The sequence below is a fragment of the Armigeres subalbatus genome, chromosome 3 (assembly GCF_024139115.2).
Source record: "Armigeres subalbatus isolate Guangzhou_Male chromosome 3, GZ_Asu_2, whole genome shotgun sequence".
NCBI lineage: Eukaryota > Metazoa > Arthropoda > Insecta > Diptera > Culicidae > Armigeres > Armigeres subalbatus.
Window position 1 is genome coordinate 92866432 of NC_085141.1, and position 24094 is coordinate 92890525.

The following is a 24094-nucleotide window of genomic DNA, read 5'->3' on the forward strand; positions in this document are numbered from 1 at the left end:
CACAATAAGTTGTTCCGTCATGAGGCTTGAGAGTGATCCCGTAAGTGTTACATTTATTTGAAGGTCGAAAAATTCAAAAAGCTAATCTTATTATATTCTAATCTTATATTAGAACAATACACCTTGATAATACTATTTAAAGTGGATGGGTGTATTCCTGATCATACAGACCGCTTTACCAGTTTGTCATGCATCACTCTTAAAACATTTGTTTCCGTATCATGGACGCCGGTAAATATATCCAAAAGGGAGTTCTGACATTCGCAAAACACTAAATGGCACGGGGCTCCATCCTTTCCTAATTGTTCCGCTCGGTAGTACTCGTTATCACTGTGATCCGATAGGGGCTCCGTTGTGGTAGATGGCCTGTATTATGCAGAACTCTTGTTGTAACTTTTGCACGAACTTCAACAGGTAAGAAAATTACTAAGTAAGAGATACTCACGTAAATAGAATGTGCAGCAGCTCAGCAAATACTCCACCGGTGTGGGTGAACTCGGCACTAGCTGCCTCACAGATGCTCCGCAACACACATCCCCGCCCTCCAGCACCGTAGATGGCTCCGATTTGATCCAAGGCCTTGTAGGTGGTCCAACGAGATCGCTCCGTATTGTATCCTTCAGGGTATTTATTTGTCGACTGAACCCGTTGATCAGCGTCACGCAGATGCTGTTCGTCGTCCAACGTCGCCCAATAGTCATCGGTATCATCGAACAGATCATCATCTTCCCTCGCTGAGGAATCCGAATCGATATTGACGGTATCGGCTTGATGGGTTTCCATGTTTTCCACCGGTGTGACATTGATAGCTTCTCTTTTCTCAACAGCTCTACGGCTGTCGTTCCAGCCCTCAAAGAAGACAGGATGTAGATCATTGGTTGACGTCGGCAGGAAATATTGGGCCTTCAAAACCCATCCACTGATAACGGATTCAACCGTTCCTAGAGGAATGCCGATGCCGGTGATCAACTGGTGTCGGGTGGGTGCTGTTGGTGGGAATACGACCCATGGCGCGAAGTAACGTCCTTTCTCGGCAGATCTTTCGTTCGCAGAGTTTGACGTCGTAACCAGGATGAGAAGCAGGATAATATAAATTTGAGTGTGGTGCGGAGGGTACATTTTCCAACTTGGGTATGGCTTGGGGCTCGTGGATTATTGGGCCTTATGCTCGATCTAGAACTGAAATTGATTCAGTTTATTGGAATTAAAAGGTGAAACTTTCATTTTTCGCAAATCTAAAATATGCGTAGGTGTTCTGTTTGTATTTGTTATCATCACTTGATGAAATTCATATATCCATGCGATCGGATCTATTCTCGACGTAGGCGTGATATATCATTCATCTCCCAAATCCATTGTCTAGCATATTAGAATGATTATCATTGATTATCAATTGAATTCCAATATTTATATTATGATTTATACCCAATTAAGTATTTTCTAATCCAGAACTATATTATTCAAATCCAAATAAAGAAAAAAGTTTACAAATTCGTGTTACATTAGATTAAAAATTAGTACCTTTAAAATTTAACTTCTTATTAAGAAAATCAAACATTCTCTCTCGACTCGGGTCTCTAAAATGTCAGTACAACGAATGAAATTTTGCAACGACTGTTCTAGAAACAATATCACTCAATGTTTGGAGCATACTATGACTTATTTGAAGAAACCGAAATCATCTTCATCTCCAATGGCTCTATAATCAAGCTGGAATATGGCCAGATTTTCATTTTAGTGTTCTTTAAGCATTTCCACAGTTATTAGTTGATAGCTTTTCTATAGACGAGGATCGAAAACTTTCTAGATCTAGATCTCCAGATTGGCAATGTGCTTCTCGCGAGGTTTGTTGGATTCGTTGCCGTGCGGCTTGCGACGTCAGTTGTCTAACGGCATGAACTGTGGAGTGTGGGTTCGTTTCCCGACCTGGTAAAGAGAAAACTTTTCGTGAAGTGAAACATTCTCTACTGGAGGTTGTGTAAATGTCCTGCCCATTGTCTATTACTAAATGTTAAATGTTCAGACTGTACAACCTCTGGTCGAAGAAGGCGATTCTGTCTTTTCTCAAATATTAACAGTCGACCGATTAGGAAACATATTTTTTGTCAAATTATTATACGTGATTTATGACGTATGACCTTCACACAAGATTGTGTAAATTACTCTGTGCTTATGTTAGTTTAGTTTATTTTATTTCGTCGCGTCGTTCTTGAAATTTCACACCTTCTTAAATGGGCCATTCCAGTTTTTCCCATCTACATATCTCCAATATCATGAAACATCGTGATCCATCATGAAGTAGGTCAGATTTTGCTTTACTTTTCAATATAGTTTATCGTTAGGTACCACATAGGTATTTGACACAATTTTCACTTAGTGAAAGTCCAATCTCAACGAAGCTGACGCCTGACCGGTTTGAAAAAGTTCTAATTCAGAAGACGCTCTAATTGGTGTTAATTTCACCCATTCGATACCATTTGCTTCGCAAAGCCTACTGTAGTCCCCTCACTTTTCCGACATCAGCCATGAACAGGTTAATTAGCTTTGCGTAACACCATCGCTTTTGTCTTTCCATTGTCTTTGGTGGCTATATCAGTCGCAACCATGCAGTCGTACCAGAAATTCGGCACATTCGGGTGTCCCATCGTAAGCCTTTTGTTCGCAAGTGCCGTAGTTTTACACATTGTCGGTGCCAGTGAGACGGATGAGGGACGGTTTTTGTTTCACGGTAAACCATATCTAATTTTCCCGGAAACGTCCCCTACTCGTCATCAACTCATCGGCGGTATCGGTATACCGTTGGGATCCCCTGAATCCATAACCACTGGGTATGTAATAAAGGCCCAGTATTTCTTGCCGATCAAAGTCAGCGATTACTTTCCAAACTATTTGGTTGGATGGAACGACACTCGAAAATCTTTGGAAAAACGAGAAGCAGTGACCGTAGCGCCAAGCTCTGAACACTATGAAGCATACACAGCCAAAGATATCCAGATCGATACGGAGCCTCTCCCAGAGAACGCGAATGATGACGAGGACAGTGATGAGGATGATTACTTCGAAGATGGAAATGATAGCTACTGGCTGGACGAGGACGAGGATAAAAAGTATCAGGCATTGGAAAAGATGCTGCCGGATTCCAACTTGAAATCCCAGATGTCCGAAGGGTACAATGCGGATGATTCGCGTTGGATGACGTACAAATCGTTGGAGCATATCGGACAACAGTACGGCTCGGGAGGCCGAGAGTGTGTTCTGCGAAGCATTTGCGAAGCTGCCAGTGCACAGTTTACCCACACAGGCGGCGTTTTCGCGGAGTTACTCCACATAGTTTTCACGTAAGTTTCGTGAGTAGTTCGTATGACAAGGAATAAATGTGATGGTGTTTTTTTTTCAGGCCGTCAACCACTTCGGAACCTCTATCCGAGCACAGCGACAACGAGTATCTGCGGGCAGAGCAACTGGGCAAGGAAGGTGCTCCCTGCCATATAGTGTTCCATGAGTGTCAGAACTCGATTCTGGATGTGTTCACCGGTATTCACGATTCGGCGACGAATTCTTTGACAGTAGCGCATGACAAAGTGATGAAAGCTTTTATGAAATAGATGATAAAATGTGATAAAAGAAAAGCACACAATTATTGATGATGATTTCCCACATAATGAAAAACAGCATGTTTTTCTTCATGATCGTTTATTTGGTAGGCTCAGGCGTGTAGAACACTTTACGGAGCCATGGTTCTTTTTCATATCATCTTATTATTAAATTAGTATGAAGCGGGCTTAGTAGTCATATCCCAAGTAACAGTTTCCATGCTTGTTGGATTTATTTAATTCTTATAACGGATTTATGGCAGCAATCACCATGGCTAGTTGCTCAGTTTTATTGGCACTCTTATTACTATCAATAAACCTCTCATAAATCTGTTGAAAAAGCCTCAAACGTCAAATTCCAATTGATTTTATGAGTTGCTCTATGGTTGTGGCGAAGAGCGCAATAAGCCATATTTTCAAAGCTCGAAAAAAGCCAAAAATTTTGGAATATTTGCATTGCAAAAAGTTTATAAGGGTGTAAAATAAGAGCAACATTTTTCTGATCGAGATGATGGCCATATTGGAAAGGAAGAAGCATTTTCAAATCAGTCAAATTTATCGCTGAAATCAATAATTAAATAATATTTTCGTCACGTAGAACACTTCTCCTGGTAAATGATTAGAATTGGAAACATATCAGGGTGAAAATCTACAGATTAAGTGGATATTTGCAATGTTGATATTTAAATTGATTTCAATTTATTGCGCTGAACTACATTATTTTACCGGCGCGTAGTATAGAATCTTATTATTTACCTAGCTTTCACCATAAAATCGAAAGCGCAACTTATTTCAATGATAGAATGATTCAAAACAAACCTAAATAAATATTATTGTGTTGACATCCTTATCATAATTTTCCTCATCAGTCCATTTTGTTATTATTTCTCCGTAATTTTGTTTCCCTTTTTTTAAACCAACATTTTTGACAGCTGCCGCAGCCAAATTCCCTTTTTTGCGGGTGGTTTAAAAATGCTTTTCAAATACGCTTATAAGAGGTTTATATGGTTTCACAGTGTGACGTCACACGTATGTAGCCACGGCTGCGTTCTGATGAATTTCTTCCATATTTGACAGGTATCGGTGGTTTGTATATAAACAAAGGTTCATCCGCTTGCTGCGGGAGATATGATGAACCTCATGAACCTACCACCGATAAATGTCAAATTGAGTTCATTCGTTTGAGTTTTTGAGGTTATGTTTATTTGATGTAAAACCTTATAGTGGGCATCTAGAGAGGGCCACTTAGCCATATTTTACTCTTATAGTGGTCATCAGATGGTTGTCGTATAATAATGAGTTTTATTGTGAGTTCTTATAGTTTGATCGTGAAAACCATTCCAAGAGTGGAATAAAACTTGAAATGTTACTTGGGATGGCTACTGCTTCTGCCTCATACGCAGGAGGTCGTGGGTTTAATCCCAGGTCCGTTCCATTCTCCTACTTTGTATCTTTCTCTTTATTTCTCATGTTCTAGCAATCGCTTGAACTGGAAATGGACTTCCATACCGTTTCCATTACTATTCACATACCTTCAACTTGAGTATTCTAACAGTAATCTGCTAGAATTGGAAATGAACTATAGAGCTCGTTTCCTACATCCAATTAGAAATTCCATCAGTTACCTTCTCCTATCTATCACATTGGCAGCTCGTTAACCAAGACGGACCTCTGCCTCTCCAACCTAACCCAAAAATTCCAACAAATTCCGCATGAACTCGTGGCAAGTGCAGAGGTATATTCGGCTTGCAGTGGGCGAGTGATTGCATCATCATTTCCTCCCCTTCCCTACATTGACTTGCATTCTGACGTGGCAGGCGCCAGTATGACCTAACAAATGAGATCACCAGTACTTGTACATTGAAGATGTGTGCTAGTCCCAAGCAAACATCTGTTGGTTCCCTGTGCAAGAACAGCTGATCTGGTCATAATTGAGTAGCAACTACGAGCAGTCAATCAAGCTCAAGCTCAAGCTCATCTTATAATTAAATTAGTAAGAGAGGGGTATAAGCCAACGTACTCGTGGTGACTCAAGGTTAGGTTTACAATGTTTAAGGATGGACTGGGCTTAGGATTCGAATTTTAGCTCTTAGGCATTCACCGTCAGGGACGATGTGGCGTGTCGTCGTGCTCGAGGATTGGTAGGACTGAGAGTCATTTAATTGCATTTTATTCGGCAACTTGGCTGTACGAAAACGACTGAGAGTATTTTCCGAATGGCCAGAGTTACAGAGCCTCTTCACGGTCTCGTTCTTTCTGGTGGCGCTTTTTCCTCCGTTTTGTCTCTTCCGCTTCTGATTGTGTCGTTTGCCCTCCCGCGCAGTGATGGGAAATGTCAAAGAAATGTCATGGGATTGCTATTATTTATTTGCTAATAGCTTTTTTCAAAAGTTATTCACAATTGCGTCGCAGCAAAGCTGAAGAAATAAAAATGACAGTTGTGCGTTGCCTCCGTATTGAGTGCTGTGCCCTTGAATACACGAATTCTTTTAAATTTCATTTCTGTGAAGATTCCGGTAAATCCGGCGACGTGAAGCATACATTTTATGAATGTCTTGATAAAGTCTAAGGAGAGTGCCCAAAGCATGACGTGAAAATTGTTATCGGAGACGCTAACGCTCAGGTCGGTAGAGAGAACTTTTTCCGTCTTATAATCGGTAGGGAGAGCCTTTACTCCGCTACCAATGACAACGGCCTACGGCTAGTTAATTTCGTTGCTGCCATAGGGATGGACATCAGTAGCACCTATTTTGCATGAAAGACCATCCGAAAGCACATCTGCAGACACCAAAACGGTGAAAATTACAACTTGGTGGATGGGCGCCATTTCGGATGTTATCGATGTGCGGACATTCAGAGGTCCGTACATTGACTCTGATCACTACCTCGTTGTCAGTAAACTTCGACCATGGTTGTCAACTGTATCGAACGAAAGATCACAGTGAACGATGCGTTACAATATCCAGCGATTATCGGCGGAAGAAGTATCGGTTGAGTACCGCCAGAAGCACGACGAACGGATAAAGCAAACAGCGTTGGCAACAACATCAACGATCTATGGGAGTCGATCCATAGAGCGGTGAGCACAACAGCACAAGAAGTGGTAGGCACTGCACAGAGGCGACCCAGGACGGGTTGGTTCGATGTGGAGTGTGAGAGAGTGACAGAACGTTGCCCGAAGCCGGATGTTGGTGTCGGGTATCCGATCGAGTAGAGATCCGTACAAGGAAGCAAGAGCAGCCGAAAACCGAACTTCACCGCAGCACGATGGAGTAACTAGAACAAATGGCTGGCCAAAAACCCATTCTCGTTTTTTGAACTTTTGCATGGTATTACATTTTTAGAATATTCTTCAATATTATCTCCGTTATGTGTCAATGAAATTTTTACGTTTATTCCTTATTAGTATTAATGACAACCTATCAAAAATCATGTTAATTTAATGGTTTTTAGCGTGCTGTAAAACAAAGGTCAGTTACTACTGCTGACAAATCTAAACAACACATATAATGTTAGGTTTATTGTGCACAAAACATTATTTATGCATTGCCCTTGGCCCTCCATAGGTTGAAATTAATTATATTTAACATTAAGATATTTTTTCACAAACATAAATAATATGGAATTTTTGACATTTTTTAACAAACTTCATTATTAAAAAAGTAGAAGTACTCCTTCGTATTCTGCTACGAGATTGTATACACATGAAAATATAGGTTTTCATCTTTCTATTGCAGGTTGAAGATCATCCGCACTCGTCCGCAAACGAATTTGCGAGTAACTTCAAAATAGGTTGTTTTGATACTTTCCGCCATTGTTTTCAACAGTATATAGGCAGAACATTTCTGCAAATAACTTTTTCAGGTTTCCGAGGCATTTGACACATAGACATGATTAAATACAATAATAACATAGTCTATTTTTTGTAATTCATTCGTTCATTTGGTAGGCTCAAATGCTGTCGGGCGTTACGGAGCCGGAGATTAAAAAAACTTTTTAATACAATTTTGTAACCTAACGCTCAGATAATAATGTTAGTTTGGGGTATCTGCTGCTCATTCAAATCTCTACATAACATAGCGTATGCTCCATTATCTCCATCTCCTCCTTATTAGTAAGACTACGTTCAGACTGGTAATATAGCTACTTGATATAGAGAATCTTGACATGAAACGTCATATGCATTATTTACAGTGAAAATTAGATTTGTGAACTTTGATGTCAAGCTACTCTATATCAAGTGATATAGCTCGTAGTCTGGATGATACATAAATCTTATGAAAAATCAAAATATCAATTTTATTGAATTTGGCGATTGGATTGACAAGAGATATATACTTACGATATACTTAAATACATTATAGTTGATATTATGTAGACAAGATGGAGCATACACATAATATTGCGTAGGGGATAAAATAAGCAGGTGCTACTTCAAGCCAAATAGTGACAATTCGAATAAGCAGTCTACTTTGTCTCATGTGAAGTAACCACTTTAGGCAACCTTGTAAAAAGGACCAAAACAGAAAATTTTCCGGATTGTCATCGGCCCAAATCCATAGAAAAAAAAACATTTCTTTAATAACACAGGAACACCGTCTTCGACCAGAGGTCGTACAGACTGAACACTTAACACCTAGCATGAGACAACGGACAGGACACATAACACCCAATAATTTTTCGACAACGAAAAATTTCCTCCTTACCTGGGCGGGAATCGACCCCACACTCCATAGCACACGAGCCTCGCTAACCCCACGGCCACGAAGCTCACAAAATTTCTTCTCCAAAAATAATCGATTCTCTGTTGTAAATGTAATGTTTATCTTTCTGTAAAAGGCCCTTATCAAATGCTACGCGAGATTTTTAATTTTTCACGTTTCCCACGTGAATTAAGGACAAAACACAATAAACAAATTAACTGTCATGGAGCTGTCGCTTCTAAATCAGTTTATAATAATACTGTTTAATTTTTAAACATATCAAGAAAGGTAATTTATTACTGGTAGGTGAATTTGCACCTGTAAAAATGTTCGAAAATCGATTATCACTATGTTTTTTGCATCATAGATGCAAAACCTACCAGAAAACGTCAAAATATAATTTTGGCCAGGATTTTGGTCTAGTTACCCCTTAGTGCGCAGGAAGTAAAAAGAGTACGAAGAACAAGTGATAACCGCAGGAAAAAAAAAAATGGAGCAGAAATGGCCGTCATGTGCAACGACCAAGAATGGAATTTGCTAACAGATAATCCGAAGTGGTTTCCACCTGGAAGCAACACTTCGAGACTTTGTTGAATAGTGGTAGTGACGGTGCATCGGTGAACAGAAAAAAATATTAGCGACGATGAACAAGCTGTGGAGGATGAAGGTTAGATGAGGTTTGAAAAGCTATTAAAGAGCAGCTTTATGAAGTTCTGCAACATATTATGTCGAAAATATGGGAAGACGAAGAATTGCCTGGTTGCTAGTTGGACAGCCTCATTTGCCCTCTCTTTAAGAAAGGGCACAGACTGGAGTGCGTCAATTATCGAGGGATAACCCTCCTTAATTCGGCGTACAAAATTATGTCCCGTATTCTGTTCAAAGATTGAGACCGCTTGAAGAGTCCTTCGTCGGCGAATACCAAGCAGGTTTTCGTGACGGCCGATCAACGACGGATCAAATGTTTACCCTGAGACAAATCCTTGATAAATTCCGGGAGTACCACTTGCAGACACATCATCTATTTATTGATTTCAAGGCGGCGTTAGATTCAGTGAAACGGAATGAATTATGGCAAATTATGCTAGAACATGGTTTGCCGGTAAAACTGATACGGCTGATTCGTATAACGTTGGACGGATCGAAATCAAGTGTAAGCGTTGCGGATGAAATATCGATGAAATTGTCACCTTAGATGGATTAACCTTTGCATCCCCAAACCTTTTTTGTGCATCAAAATTTCGATGATGTTTTTGCTCTAATTCATTCGATTTTTGACCGATTTGTATGACATTTTCAGAAATGAACCAGAAATTATCATAGTTTCAGAGGATCAATCGATTGGACATGTCGGTCCACCGGTTCCGGATTTATACGCATACCCAGTGGGGTCTGTCCGGTGGCCATTTAGGACATTTTTGACTTTTATGTTTGTTATTCGTCCCAATATCGTCTTTTTATACCCGTATCGTGAAGAAAACTTGGCAACAATGGAACCGGTTCTGGGGCTTTAACTAGGGACATTATCAGAGTATCTTCGAAATGTATCCATGAGGCATATCAATCATCGGCATTTTTTTGGGAAAGTAATTTTGAAACTAATTTTAGATGTCTACTATCAATTTTGATCCTTTCGATTCAGTTCCAAATCCCGGGACATCTGAAACCGATTCCGGAGACCCTGTGGAAGACTTGAATCCGGTTTTTGAAAAGAACAAAGCATGTTCCTTCAAGAATACCTACATAAATTCCTTCAGGAATTTCTCCTGAGGTTTTTTCTGAAATTCCTCTGGAAATTCCTTCATAAATTCATCCGAAAGTTCATTCAGCAAATCCTCCGGAAGTTCCTTAAGCAATTTCTACGGAAGTTCTTACGGCAGTTACTCCGGTAATTCTTCCGGAAGTTACTTCAGAGATTCCTGAACAAACTTCAGGAGCAATTTCTGAAGGAACTTCCGGAGGAATTCCTGAAGGAACTGCTAGAAGAACTCCTGAAGGAACTTCCGGAGAAATTCTGGAAGGAACCTCCGGAAAAGTTCTTGAAGGAACTTCCGACGGAATTGCTGAAGGGAACTTCAGGAGGAATTCCTGTAGGAAATTTCGGAGGAATTCCTGAAGAATTTTCTGGAGGAATTCTCGAAAGAACTACCAGAGGTATTCCTGCAAGAACTTCCGGAGGAATTCCTGAAGAAACTTTCGGGGGAAATGAACTTCCAGAATGGACTTCCGACGGAAATCCTGAAGGAAGTTCCGAAAGAATTCCTGAAGGAACTTCCCAAGGAATTCCTGTAGAAACTTCCTAAGGAATTCGTGAATAAACTTCTCAAAGAATTCCTAAAGGAACTCCTGATGGAACTTCTGGAGGAATTGCTGAAGGAACATCCGAAGGAACTCTTGAAGGAACTTCCGAAGGAATTCCTAAAGTAACTTCCGGAGGAATTTCTGAAGAAACTGCATTGCTGATTGCTGAAAGAACTTCCAGCAGAATTTCTGAAGGATCCTCCAAAGGAATTTCGGAAGATCCGAAGGAATTCCTGAATGAACTTCTGGAGGTATTGCTGAAGGAGCTTCCAGAAGAATTCTCGATTGAACTTCGGTAGGAATTCCTGGAGGAACTTCCGTAGGAATTCCTGGAGGAACTTCTGTAGGAATTCCCGGAGGAACTTCCGGAGGAATTCCCGGAGGAACTTCCGGAGGAATCCCTGGAGAAGCTTCTGGAGAAACTTCCGGAGGAATTCCTGAAGGAATTTCCGGAGAAATTCCTGGAGAACTTTCCGGAGGAACTTCCGGAGGAATTCCCGGAAGAACTTCCGGAGGAATTCCCGGAAGAACTTCCGGAGGAATTCCCGGAGGAACTTCCGGAAGAATTCCCGGAGGAACTTCCGGAGGAATTCCCGGAGGAACTTCTGGAGGAATTCCCTGAGGAACTTCCGGAGGAATTCCCGGAGGAACTTCCGGAGGAATTCCCGGAGGAACTTCCGGAGGAATTCCCGGAGGAACTTCCGGAGGAATTCCGGAGGAACTTCCGGAGGAATTCCCGGAGGAACTTCCGGAGGAATTCGGAGGAACTTCCGGAGGAATTCCCGGAGGAACTTCCGGAGGAATTCCTGGAGGAACTTCACGAGGAATTCCCGGAGGAACTTCCGGAGGAATTCCCGGAGGAACTTCCGGAGGAATTCCCGAAGGAACTTCCGGAGGAATTCCCGGAGGAACTTCCGGAGGAATTCCTGGAGGAACTTCCGGAGGAATTCCCGGAGGAACTTCCGGAGGAATTCCTGGAGGAACTTCCGGAGGAATTCCCGGAGGAACTTCCGGAGGAATTCCTGGAGGAACTTCCGGAGGAATTCCCGGAGGAACTTCCGGAGGAATTCCCGGAGGAACTTCCGGAGGAATTCCCGGAGGAACTTCCGGAGGAATTCCCGGAGAACTTCCGGAGGAATTCCCGGAGGAACTTCCGGAGGAATTCCCGGAGGAACTTCCGGAGGAATTCCCGGAGGAACTTCCGGAGGAATTCCCGGAGGAACTTCCGGAGGAATTCCCGAAGGAACTTCCGGAGGAATTCGGAGGAACTTCCGGAGGAATTCCCGGAGGAACTTCCGGAGGAATTCCCGGAGGAACTTCCGGAGGAATTCCCGGAGGAACTTCCGGAGGAATTCCGGAGGAACTTCCGGAGGAATTCGGAGGAACTTCCGGAGGAATTCCCGGAGGAACTTCCGGAGGAATTTGGAGGAACTTCCGGAGGAATTCCCGGAGGAACTTCCGGAGGAATTGGAGGAACTTCCGGAGGAATTCCTGGAGGAACTTCGGAGGAATTCCGGAGGAACTTCCGGAGGAATTCCCGGAGGAACTTCCGGAGGAATTCCCGGAGGAACTTCCGGAGGAATTCCTGGAGGAACTTCCGGAGGAATTCCCGGAGGAACTTCCGGAGGAATTCCCGGAGGAACTTCCGGAGGAATTCGGGGGAGAACTTCCGGAGGAATTCCCGAAGGAACTTCCGGAGGAATTCCCGAAGGAACTTCCGGAGGAATTCCCGAAGGAACTTCCGGAGGAATTCCCGAAGGAACTTCCGGAGGAATTCCCGAAGGAACTTCCGGAGGAAGTCCTAGACGAACTTCCGGAGGAATTCCTAGACGAACTTCCGGAGGAATTCCTAGACGAACTTCCGGAGGAATCCCTAGACGAACTTCCGGAGGAATTCCCGGAGAAACTTCCGGAGGAATTCCCCGAGGAACTTCCAGAGGAATTCTTCGAGGAACTTCCAGAGGAATTCCCGGAGGAACTTTCGGATGACTTCCCGGAGGAATTTCCGGAGGAACTTCCGGAGAAATTCCCGGAGGAACTTCCGGAGAAATTCCCGGAGGAACTTCCGGAGAAATTCCCGGAGGAACTTCCGGAGGAATTCCCGGAGGAACTTCCGGAGGAATTCCCGGAGGAACTTCCGGAGGAATTCCCGGAGGAACTTCCGGAGGAATTCCTGGAGGAACTTCCGGAGGAATTTCCGGAGGAACTTCCGGAGGAATTCCTGGAGGAACTTCCGGAGGAATTCGGAGGAACTTCGGAGGAATTCCGGAGGAACTTCCGGAGGAATTCGGAGGAACTTCCGGAGGAATTCCCGGAGGAACTTCCGGAGGAATTCTGGAGGAACTTCCGGAGGAATTCCCGGAGGAACTTCCGGAGGAATTCCCGGAGGAACTTCCGGAGGAATTCCCGGAGGAACTTCCTGGAGGAATTTCGGAGGAACTTCCGGAGGAATTCGGAGGAACTTCCGGAGGAACTTCCGGAGGAATTCCCGGAGGAACTTCCGGAGGAATTCCCGGAGGAACTTCCGGAGGAATTCCCGGAGGAACTTCCGGAGGAAATCCCGGAGGAATTCCCGGAGGAACTTCCGGAGAAATTCCCGGAGGAACTTCCGGAGGAATTCCCAGAGGAACTTCTGGAGGAATTCCTGGAGGAATTCCCGGAGGAACTTCCGGAGGAATTCCCGGAGGAACTTCCGGAGGAATTCCCGGAGGAACTTCCGGAGGAATTCCCGGAGGAACTTCCGGAGGAATTTCCGGAGGAGGAATTCCCGGAGGAACTTTCGGAGGAGGAATTCCCGGAGGAATTCCCGGAGGAACTTCCGGAGAAATTTCCGGAGGAACTTACGGAGAAATTTCCGGAGGAACTTCCCGAGGAATTCCCGGAGGAACTTCTGGAGAAATTCCCAAAGGAACTTCCGAAGAAATACCCCGAGGAACTTCCGGAGGAGGAATTCCCGGAGGAACTTCTGGAGGAGGAATTCCCGGAGGAACTCCCCGGAGGAACTTCCGGAGGAATTCCCGGAGGAACTTCCGGAGAAATTTCCGGAGGAACTTCCGGAGGATCTTACGTAGAAATTTCTGGAGGAACTTCCGGAGAAATTCCCGGAGGAACTTCCAGAGGAATTCCCGGAGGAACTTCCCGAGGAATTCCCGGAGGAACTTCCCGAGGAATTCCCGGAGGAACTTCCAGAGGAATTCTCGGAGGAACTTCCGGAGGAATTCTCGGAGGAACTTCCGTAGGAATTCCCGGAAGAACTTCCGGAGGAATTCCCGGGGGAACTTCCGGAGGTATTCCCGAAGGAACTTCCGGAGGATTTCCCGGAGGATCTTTCGGAGGAATTCAGAGGAACTTCCGAAGGAACTTCTGGAGGAACTTCCGGAGGAATCCTGGAAGAGCTTCCGGAGGAATTCCTGGAGAAACTTCAGTAGGAATTTCTGGAGGAGCTGCCGGAGGAATCCTGGAGGAGCTTCCGGAGGAATTCCTGCAGGAACTTCTGGAGGAACTTCCGGAGGAATTCCCGGAGGAACTTCCGGAGGTAGGAGCTTGCCTACCTGCTTGCCTGGATTAAGGTAATGGCAATGAAGGCAATGGTGATGTACATTCTTTAAAAGCAGGAGTTTTTCCAGGATAACGCAATGGTGGATTTGTTCAAAATTGTGCCACATGTCCGTTATGCCAAATGACCGTTATACCAAATGATTTTTTTTAATGCCAAATGACCCAGACCCGACATTATTGGAAGAACTTCCTCGGGGATCAGAAAAAAAAAAATTCTAGCGGATTTTTTTAATGGAATCTCAGAATAAATTTTCTATGGAATTTTCAAAGAAGTTCTTCCTTTGTAATTTTCAAATAAATAGTTTTTCAGGAAAGGCTTCAGCGTATAGAGGTTTCGATATTCTTTAGTGATTTTAGACACAAACCTAGTTGACGACGAGCTCGCTCGATGACTTCTTCTTGGTGCTACCTACTTGAACGTCAGCTCGGCTTCGAGAACGACTCCAGGGTCTCGATCAGAATAAGCTTGGTTTAGCGGTTTATCACCGATTATGTGTTTGAGCGAGCACATTTTTCTATTAAAACTTATGCTTGAACAACACTAGACGAGAAGCGATACAAAGGAGTTTCTACCGCTTGATGCAAATTGACGATTTATTGACGACAACATATATGTGCTTGTGCATGTTGTTGTCGTATAATATGAAGTAGTCTTAGCCAATATTGAGGACTAGATCATTGTAGAAGAAAGAGAACAGCAACGGTCCAAGATTGCTTCCCTGTGGAACACCAGACCCGTTTGTAAAATAATCCGAAACAGAGGAGCCTATTTCAACTGCATTTTTTTTGTCACACTTGACCTGAGCCAACCAAAAATCCTAGAAATTTGCTCGAGACATCATAGTAATCTTAATTGAGTCGGTGGATCATTTGATTCAAACTGCAGGACAGTTGGAAGATCTTACAACATCTCATGTGGTAGGATTTGAGACACAAATGAAAGAGATACATTCGGGGGAAATAATCGAGTTAATACCGCGGCTTGCGATATCATGCCTTTAAGACCTTACAACAACTCATATACCTGGATTTGAAACAATAGACATGTACTTGAAGGACATATTTGAGCTCATATCACGGTTGGGGACATCAAAGATTACGTGAATGTTTCGGTGGACCATTTGATTCAAACTCCAGGACAATTTGGAGATCTTACAACATCTCACATGTCTGGATTTGATACGAAAATGAAAAACAAATACTCGAAGGACATAATAGGCTCGAGATCGCGGCTCGAGCTATCATGGAAGTCGTGGTTGATTCGGTAGACCATTTGATTTAAACTCCAGGACAATTTGGAGATCCTACAACATCTTATATGCCTGGATTTGAGACGCAAATTAAAAACAAATATTCGGAGAACATAATTGGGTTGATACCGCAGTTGGGGACATCATTGAAGTCGTGGTTGATTCGGTGAGCATTTGATTACAACTCAAGGACAATTTGGAGATCCTACAACTTTTCATAGGTCTGGATTTGAGACGCAAATGAAAGACAAATACTAGGAGGATATGATTGGGTTAATATCGCGGCTGAGGACAACATGGAAGTCGTATTTGATTCGGTAGACCATTTGATTCAAACTTCTGGACAATTTGGAAATCTTACAACATCTCTTATGCTAGGATTCGAGACGCAAATGACAGACAAATACTCGGAGGACATGATTGGGTTGATACCGCGACTGGGGGAATTATGGAAGTCGTTCTTGATGCGTTGAGCATTTGATAATTGATAAGACTTAAAGGATAATTTGGAGATCCTGCAACACTTCACATGTCTGGATTTGATACGGAAATGAAAGACAAAAACCCGAAACACAATTGGGTCTGGTCGTGGAATGAGATATCATGGAAGTCGTGGTTGATTCGGTAGACCATTTATTTGATTCAAACTCCAGGACAATTTGGAGATCCTACAACATCTCTTATGCTAGGATTCGAGACGCAAATGACAGACAAATACTCGGAGGACATGATTGGGTTGATACCGCGACTGGGGGAATTATGGAAGTCGTTCTTGATTTGTTGAGCATTTGATAAGACTTCAAGGATAATTTGGAGATCCTGCAAAACTTCACATGTCTGGATTTGATACGGAACTGAAAGACAAAAACCCGAAGCATAATTGGGTCTGTGTCGTGGAATGAGATATCATGGAAGTCGTGGTTGATTCGGTAGACAATTTGATTCAAACCAGGACAATTTGGAGATCCTCCTACGCCAGGGTTTGAGGCGCAAATTACAGACAAATACTCGGAGAACATGATTGAATTGATACACCGGGGTTGATGATACATATCATGGAAGCCATGGTTGATTCGATAGACGATTTGAGGTCAATTCGGAGATCCTACAATATCTCATATGCCTGGATTTGAGGCGCAAATCAAAAACAAATACTTGGAGGACATGGTTGGGTTGATAACGCGGATGGGAACATCATTGAAGTAGGGATTAGTTCGGTAGAACATTTTAGAAGATTTCCAGGACGATTTGGAGATCCTACAATATATCATATGCCTGGATTAGAGACGCCGGATTGATGATAATTGATTATAATGTATGTTTCCTCTATAGTTACCTGATCTTCCCTAAGGTTACTCATACCCTGGCTTACCGTGCAACTAATTTATGTAAATCATTTATTATTGTTCATACTCTATCATTTGTACATCCAATTGATCATGATCATGATTGTTTCGAGAACCCATAGTAACATATAACATGGAAATTTCTAAAAAGTCAAAATGATTTCGGCTCCTTATGCATATGCCAATAACTATAGATGTTCCAAATATTGTTTAATTATTGTCATAAATATATGGTACCCACAACAGTCACTAGCTTAAAATAGATGCACCCCTCATGGAAAGCAACGCCCGGATAAAAAATATCATAAAAATATTATAAATTTTACTGTAACATCACCATTCAATACATTAGTATTACCATCAAATGTAATGTGATTTTTACTACAAAAATACATTCGAGTTTATGGTTTTTCACGATTAAATCAATTGTAAATGGGACTTTTACAATAAAAAATGGGGGTTGTTATGTATCTTTACAATAAAATTTTCGAAAAATTTCCATACTAAATTCAGAGTAAAACAATAGATGTTACTGTTTTTTAATGGGACTATTTTTATAGGTGAAACAATAGAAAAGAACGTTCTTCCAATGTTTTCGTTACTTTTTATTTATTGGTTTACAGTACAAAAACAATAACATTTATTTCATTTTTTTTAGCTATAATATTTATATATATTCAGACTACAAGATTTACGACACGACACGACATTTACATTACCAATAAAAATTAGATGTGTGAACTTTGACTTCGTTACTCAATATCATGTGATACATCCCGTAGTCGGAATAACCTACATTCATGAAAAGGATGCCGTAATACTAAGGACACACTTGTGGTACAAGGACAGTAATTTACCAAGGTTATGTACCCTAGTACATATTGTACCATAGATTCACAGACAAACAGACATAACACATTGAACATTCACTCATCAAATTCATCGTCATTCAAACACTAACGAATCTGATGATTTCAGTTAGTTGGGCAAATCGCGAACCAGATGGCGGTAGTGAGCAAACGTCAAATTCAAGCAAATCCGATGCGCGCGCCACGAGTGATCGATTGGCCAACTAATGATTATTTGAATCGACCAGTAAATCATTGAACGATAGAAACTTGACGAGTGTTATGTCTGTTTGTCTGTGATAGATTTTTTACGTTGTACCCCATGGTACGAATACCACTAGTGAGTCACTAGTATAAGATGAGTTAATATCCACAATACACTTGATAGTATGTTTACAGATACGTTTTTTTTACATCAACAGTGTATAATATATAATGTCATCTCTATAGTATTTTGTACTTGAGTCGAACCAAGTACAGAACACTGGAAATGGCCTTAATGTTGGAGTCGAAATATGTACCTTTTACAAAATAACATAACATAAAATATTTTTTGAACTAAGTTTTAATTAAATTTCAAAGTAGAGTTCAACCTTAATTTGAATACATAAAGTACATACTGTTGTGCCACAGTGATGCTGGTATAAATTAAAACTTGCTTTGATAATAGTGTGGCATATACGATTATTATAATGTAATAAATTCAAAATTAGGACTCTAATCTACTTCAATTGGATGCTACGGCTGCACGTCGCCAAGCACGCAGTATGCGGAGGTTCCGCAAATAGTCCACCTCTTGATCGATCCACCTTGCTCGGTAAGCATCTCGCCTTCTTGTTCCCGTCGGGTCGTTACTATGAAGTTTCTATTAATTAGTGGCTTTGGACAAATACTGTCATTGTTGAGCATTTTGAAGCCGCAATGGAACTTCTCCATATGATCTGAATACAAACAAAAGTAACAGTCTAGAATGAAAGATGCATCGAAAACGGTATGGTATGAGCTTCTTACCTTTCATCATCTCGCTGTAATGTGCCACAAAACAGGACATTCCTAGCCTTCGTTCCAACAGCATAAAGGTGTAAGTCTCAGAGTTGTTGTGGTGCTTCTTTTTCTGACGGAGCTTCCAGGTGTTAGCCACGGTAACTTTGTTTCCTCCAAGCGGATTGAGTGCACACTGCTGTGGAATTAGTTTCATAAGTACGTCAATAAATGTGATTAAATCAAACCATCTCGTCAGTACATACCGAACTCCAGAGTGATAAGGAAGTCAGGCGCACACTCCCGTTCACATCATCTTCATGAGATTCATCTTCTTCTCATCCGTAGTTGACAGATACACCGCAACACCCACGAAAAGTGTTCGGATGAAATTTTAGTGACTAACGGCAAGTTTTGTCTAATCCGCTCAATTCCCATACGTTTATACATAAACTATCAAGCGGAGGTATACAAATCGACCCTAAGAAAGATAGCCAGGGTAGATTCCTCCTCCAGACTCACTTCCTGTGTTGGGTTGTTATAATCTACCTAGTCACCTAACCGCCCTCACAGCAGCGACTGCCGCCACTTAAATCTTCGTACCAAACGTGTTCCGTCGCCTCCGTCGCTTCCTGTGCCCTTGTCCTCTGGAAAACTGGCTGCGCTTGTGGTGTATCACCGTACTGATCAGGTTCACCATGATCTACATACAACCTAACAAAACATAAATGTTATCATGATGATGAAAACTAATAAAAAATATTATTACCTGATAAGTATATTGTGAAGACTATTTTTTTGCGTAATGTCCATCTTCTGAAACCTATTCCGATGAGTGGGAGAAACGGGGTAGGACCAGGACAATCACGATGTGCTTATCAGAAGCGGCACGCAGGAACAGATTTTTTCAACAGTTGCTGTCGGATTAGTCGAAGAGGAACTGTTTGTTTTGTTTTGTTTCTTGCTACACTGCACGAAAACTTATCGATATTTATTAAAAATTATTTAAATGATATGTATGAATATTTAAGAGATATATTAAAATAAAATCTATAGTCGATTTTTGTAACAATCGAATTAGATTTATAAATATTTATTTTATAATATATCTACTGATTAAACAAAATATCTAGTCGTCTGATAAAATCTATTGTTATCGAATGGTTTCCAACTGTTGTTTCATCAATAAAACAAATTTAATAAAAGTCAACATTTTCATCTTCACAAACAGTTTTCTAATATCGAAATATCATAACAAATATTCTCAATTAAAATGCGATTATATTTTTTATACAAAGTGTAAAACATGATATAACAATAAAAACATTATAGAAAGTATTGGTAACATTCGAATGTATTGTACTTGTAAAGTTAATACAATAGAGGGTTTTCCCTATCGTGAAAAATCAACAATACATGCACAAAAGGTTTTATTGTTTACCATACAATTAATAATATTTGAATGGTTTAGATCATACAAGGTACTGTAAATTTCTATCCGGGCGGTTCTCCCCGCATGATTGGCGTAAATAATAGTATATATTGTTAAAAATGCTATAAGAAAGACCTTAATATCTAAAACAACTTTTTTCTAATGTTCATTCCTTGAATAACTTCCCTGAAAACTTTAATTTTATGCATATGTTAATGCTGTTCGATCACCGCTTATATGCATATGGATATACTTAATCTATCAGCTTTTTTTTGTAAAACCCTGGAAAGGCCAATTTAAGTTGAAAAGAAACTGCCGTTTTGTAAATTTTGACGTAAACTACGTCTATTTTCGGTAGGGTTACTGCTCTAGATCTAATAGCTTCTATATTATAGAAGCATAAAATTTACAAAATGGCAGTTTCTTTTCAACCTAAATTGGCTAAATAGAATCTATATTCATCCTAGCGAAAACGAAAGAATGGAATGCAAATTGGCGTGTTTCATATTTTTGAATTGTTTTCAGCGCGCATATTAAAAGAACCGTTTAAATCCATGGTTTATTCTTTGTTTCACGATGAGTTAAATTCATTTAACTCATAAACGGAAACCTGATCGGGGAACTAGTATATTATCAAATAACATGCAAAACCACTAGATGAATTGATCTGCGTTTCTCCAGCTTTAGCTTGTGATAACTAAACCCGATCAATATCGTCCATTCTAATTCACACCTTTCCAACTGCTTTGTTTGCACCCTACCGGAACGAGTTTGCATCAGCCATTAGTGAGCGGTGGATTCCATCCAGTTGCAACGATGTCGTTGAACGGAAAATTCCATTCATTCAAGCTGGTACTTCTAAGCCTCTTGTTTGCAAGCGCTTCAACATCATCCGATGCTAGGAATGGTGACCAAGTTGAAGGACGATATCTCATCTTCCCGCCGACGGCCCCAACTCGGCACCAGTTGATATCCGGTATCGGTATCCCGCTGGGGACACCCGAGGCCGTAACGTCCGGTTGGGTTTTAAAGGCTCAGTACTTCCTGCCGACCGAGGTCAATCATCTGAAACCGAACAACGTACAGGGATGGAACGACAGCCGGCGATCGTTCGGGAAACGAGAAACTGTAACGCAAACACCCTTGGGAAACTACGAAGCATTCACGGCCAGAGATATTCATATCGATACGGAACCCCTCCCGGATAGTGCGGGCGGTGAGGGCATGGATGAGGATGATTACTTCGATGAAGGCGATGACAACTATTGGTTGGATGAAGACGAGCAGAAATCCTACGAAGACCTCAATAATGTGATGCCACCGTCTAACTTGGAGTCTTTAATGTCCGAAGGATACGATGCGGAAGGTTCGCGGTGGATGACGTACAAGACGTTGGAGCACATTGGTGAAGTGTACGGCAGCGGTGGGAGGGAGTGTGTTTTGCGGAGCATCTGTGAAGCGGCCAGCGCGGAGTTCACCCATACGGGAGGAGTGTTCGCGGAGTTACTGCATATAATGTTCGCGTAAGGACAAGACGGCTCGACTTATTTATGTGCCAGCATTTGTATTAAGTAAAACGTAATAATTACAGGCCCTCGACCACTTCTGACCCTATATCGGAGCACAGCGACAATGAATACCATCGAGCGGAGCAACTGGGAAGGGAAGGTGCACCGTGCCATTTGGTGTTTCATGAGTGTCGAAATTCGATTTTGGACGTGTTCACCGGGATACATGATCCAGATACAAATTCTCTGTTGGTGGCACATGATAAGGTGATGAAAAGTTTTATGAAATAATATCATAGCGTAACGGCATGTTTGACGTTATGAACAAAAATTTTCTGTGTCTACAAATAAGCACTTTCAGCCTGAACTGATCTTTGCCCAAATTCCTAGATTAAATATTAAAAATAAACGGGAAACATAACTGGTTTTAAGCCAACGAAACATAGTGTATACCATTTAAGTCGAAGCTTGCAATAGTACTTGATCTTTGATCCAATGGAGTCGATGGTATTGACTGACTCATAGCGTCAGACTAATATACAGTAGAGATTTGTTCGAAGCTGTGTATCCTAGTTTGTCGCGGTCTTCAAAGAACCCCATGTTGGCACAGTATACACTCAAGATCCATTCCTCAATGGGAGATCGTGGGATTTTAAAAAGTGTCTAAAATTACCGCATTAATTGGCATATCCTGTCACTGCTTAGGTTCTAAGTATTCATATTTCAAATAGTTAGAGGCGTTAAAAACAAGTCTCATATTTTATGAGTCCATGGATAATGTGAGGAAATCGATTGAAGCATTTAATAGAGATCAGTTTTTGGGAAAGATATCCACAGATTGGACCGATCCAATCGTAGAACTGCCTAATCAAATGGTAATGGAACTTACTACGGGTTAAATGAGGGCCCACACATCATTTTCTCATAAACAGCCGGAAAAGCTTCCATTGGCATTGACTCCTGGCGGGAGGTTTTCCATTCCAATGCACGGAAAAATCTGTTAACAGTGTTAAGGTTTAAACGCGTTCTCCTGTGAAACCTTCGTAGGGGGTCTCGCCAAAGTTGATTTAGAGTGTTTTTGAGTGTAAGATTTTGTGGTTTGACCGTCATAGGGTAACTTTGAAAGTATTTATTTTCAAATGTATGCAACTTTTAGGGAAGATCCATTAAATACAAATACGTAACGCAAAAATTGACCATTTTTAAACCACCTCCCTTTCCCTATTGTCACATATATCTCGCAATCCCCCGTTAGGTAATTTTAAATCTATCGTAATCCATCATAGCCCACTGTATCCTATGCAAGCTGTAGTATATTGGATGTGTATTCCGTATCATCTTGTGATAGAATGTACATTGTCTCAAATCTATTCCTCATGTATTTATTATATGTTTTGGCAGCACTGGCGGTGTGTATGTTGGACAGATCTCACAATAGATCTATGAAGTTTCCCGATGAATACAAATCCTATATTTTCTATGCGCTTGAGAACGAAAGATGATTAGACGCCTGTCAGCTCAATTCGCAGGGTGCTTCGCAATCCTCTGCACATGCTACGATACGCGGAACAGTCCTGGATTCAGCCTACTTGTCTCTCAGGCGTGCCGGAAAATGTCCCGCATTCCATGATGGACCAAGTCTATTGTAGAAAAATCTGTGGAATCCATAGGAAAAGGGATGTCTAGAAGAAAAGGGAAAAAAGGGCAATCTGAAGGGGTTAGGGACAAAAGGTCGAAAAACAAAATATCGAAAGACAAAAGGTCGAAGTAGCAACCCTATAACCAGAGACCGGAGGAGTGAATAGCTGTCGAAATGGCAACGTATGAAATGGTATGAAATCGTGAAAAAAAAACTGGCATCACTTTAACTTTTTCCTTGCTTCTTATTGGTGCAAAAAGTAAACATCGCGAGTTGGATCCGCTTTTGATGGTTCGATTGGAAATAAGATGGCGTCTTCGCCGATCTCTTATTCTACTATTTCTAGGTCGAAGAGACAAATGGTTAAAAACGACAAAAGGTCGAAGGGACAAAAGGTCGAAAGGACAAAACGCCGAACCGAACAAAAAATCGAAATACCGTCGTGCGGGGCTTCTTTTGACTCCGGGGGCTACTTTGGATTTTTGATTTTCTAAAAATACTAAAAGAAAAAAATTCCAAATTTGAAACAAAAAGTTGCCATCCAACTATCAACAAGACACCCGGCTGGTGATAATGGCAATTTGAGAGTAGTTAACGCCGTAATTCATGTTTCAAAATGTCCAAAGTAGCCCCTGATTTTTCAAAAGAAGCCCCGCACGACGGTAGACAAGAAACAGAAACGGAGAGAATCAATCTCGCACAGTACAAGGATGGTGCCTTTCTCGTTTTTTTTTCGAGTGAGTAATTTCTACGCACTTTTTGTGAAAAAAAGTATTTTGGCCCATAGTCCGATCCGACCAATTTTCAACAAGAAATAATGGGACCGGATTCTGCATCGGATGCAACTTGTTGCGAGCAAATCGGCTGAGGGTAAGTGCCTAAAAATGAGTGAAATTTTTTTTTGAAACAAATAAATTTTGGCCTTAACTCCGAAT

At 41.5% G+C, this 24094-nt stretch overlaps 3 protein-coding genes and 1 long non-coding RNA gene across 4 annotated transcripts; 2 read left to right on the top strand and 2 right to left on the bottom strand.

Moving 5' to 3' along the window:
* Positions 1-113: 113 nt before the first annotated feature.
* LOC134225080 (uncharacterized) lies at positions 114-1585 on the bottom strand. Its single transcript, XM_062704866.1, has 3 exons — positions 1522-1585; positions 446-1179; positions 114-366 (listed from the first exon to the last, which is right to left on the bottom strand). The coding sequence occupies exons 2-3, from the start codon at positions 1117-1119 to the stop codon at positions 162-164; spliced, it is 879 nt and encodes a 292-aa protein (XP_062560850.1). The 5' UTR covers positions 1120-1179; positions 1522-1585; the 3' UTR covers positions 114-161.
* Positions 1586-2604: 1019 nt separating this feature from the next.
* Positions 2605-3605, top strand: LOC134221805 (uncharacterized). The gene is made up of 2 exons (XM_062700985.1): positions 2605-3338; positions 3398-3605. The coding sequence occupies exons 1-2, from the start codon at positions 2605-2607 to the stop codon at positions 3603-3605; spliced, it is 942 nt and encodes a 313-aa protein (XP_062556969.1).
* A 14686-nt stretch (positions 3606-18291) lies between these two features.
* Positions 18292-19497, bottom strand: LOC134223393 (uncharacterized). The gene is made up of 4 exons (XR_009982559.1): positions 19350-19497; positions 18847-19294; positions 18611-18779; positions 18292-18540 (listed from the first exon to the last, which is right to left on the bottom strand). It is a non-coding gene; the product is annotated as an uncharacterized LOC134223393 (long non-coding RNA).
* A 968-nt stretch (positions 19498-20465) lies between these two features.
* LOC134219400 (uncharacterized) lies at positions 20466-22704 on the top strand. Its single transcript, XM_062698121.1, has 2 exons — positions 20466-21535; positions 21604-22704. Exons 1-2 carry the CDS (start codon positions 20829-20831, stop codon positions 21809-21811), a joined length of 915 nt encoding a protein of 304 aa, XP_062554105.1. The 5' UTR covers positions 20466-20828; the 3' UTR covers positions 21812-22704.
* Positions 22705-24094: the final 1390 nt, after the last annotated feature.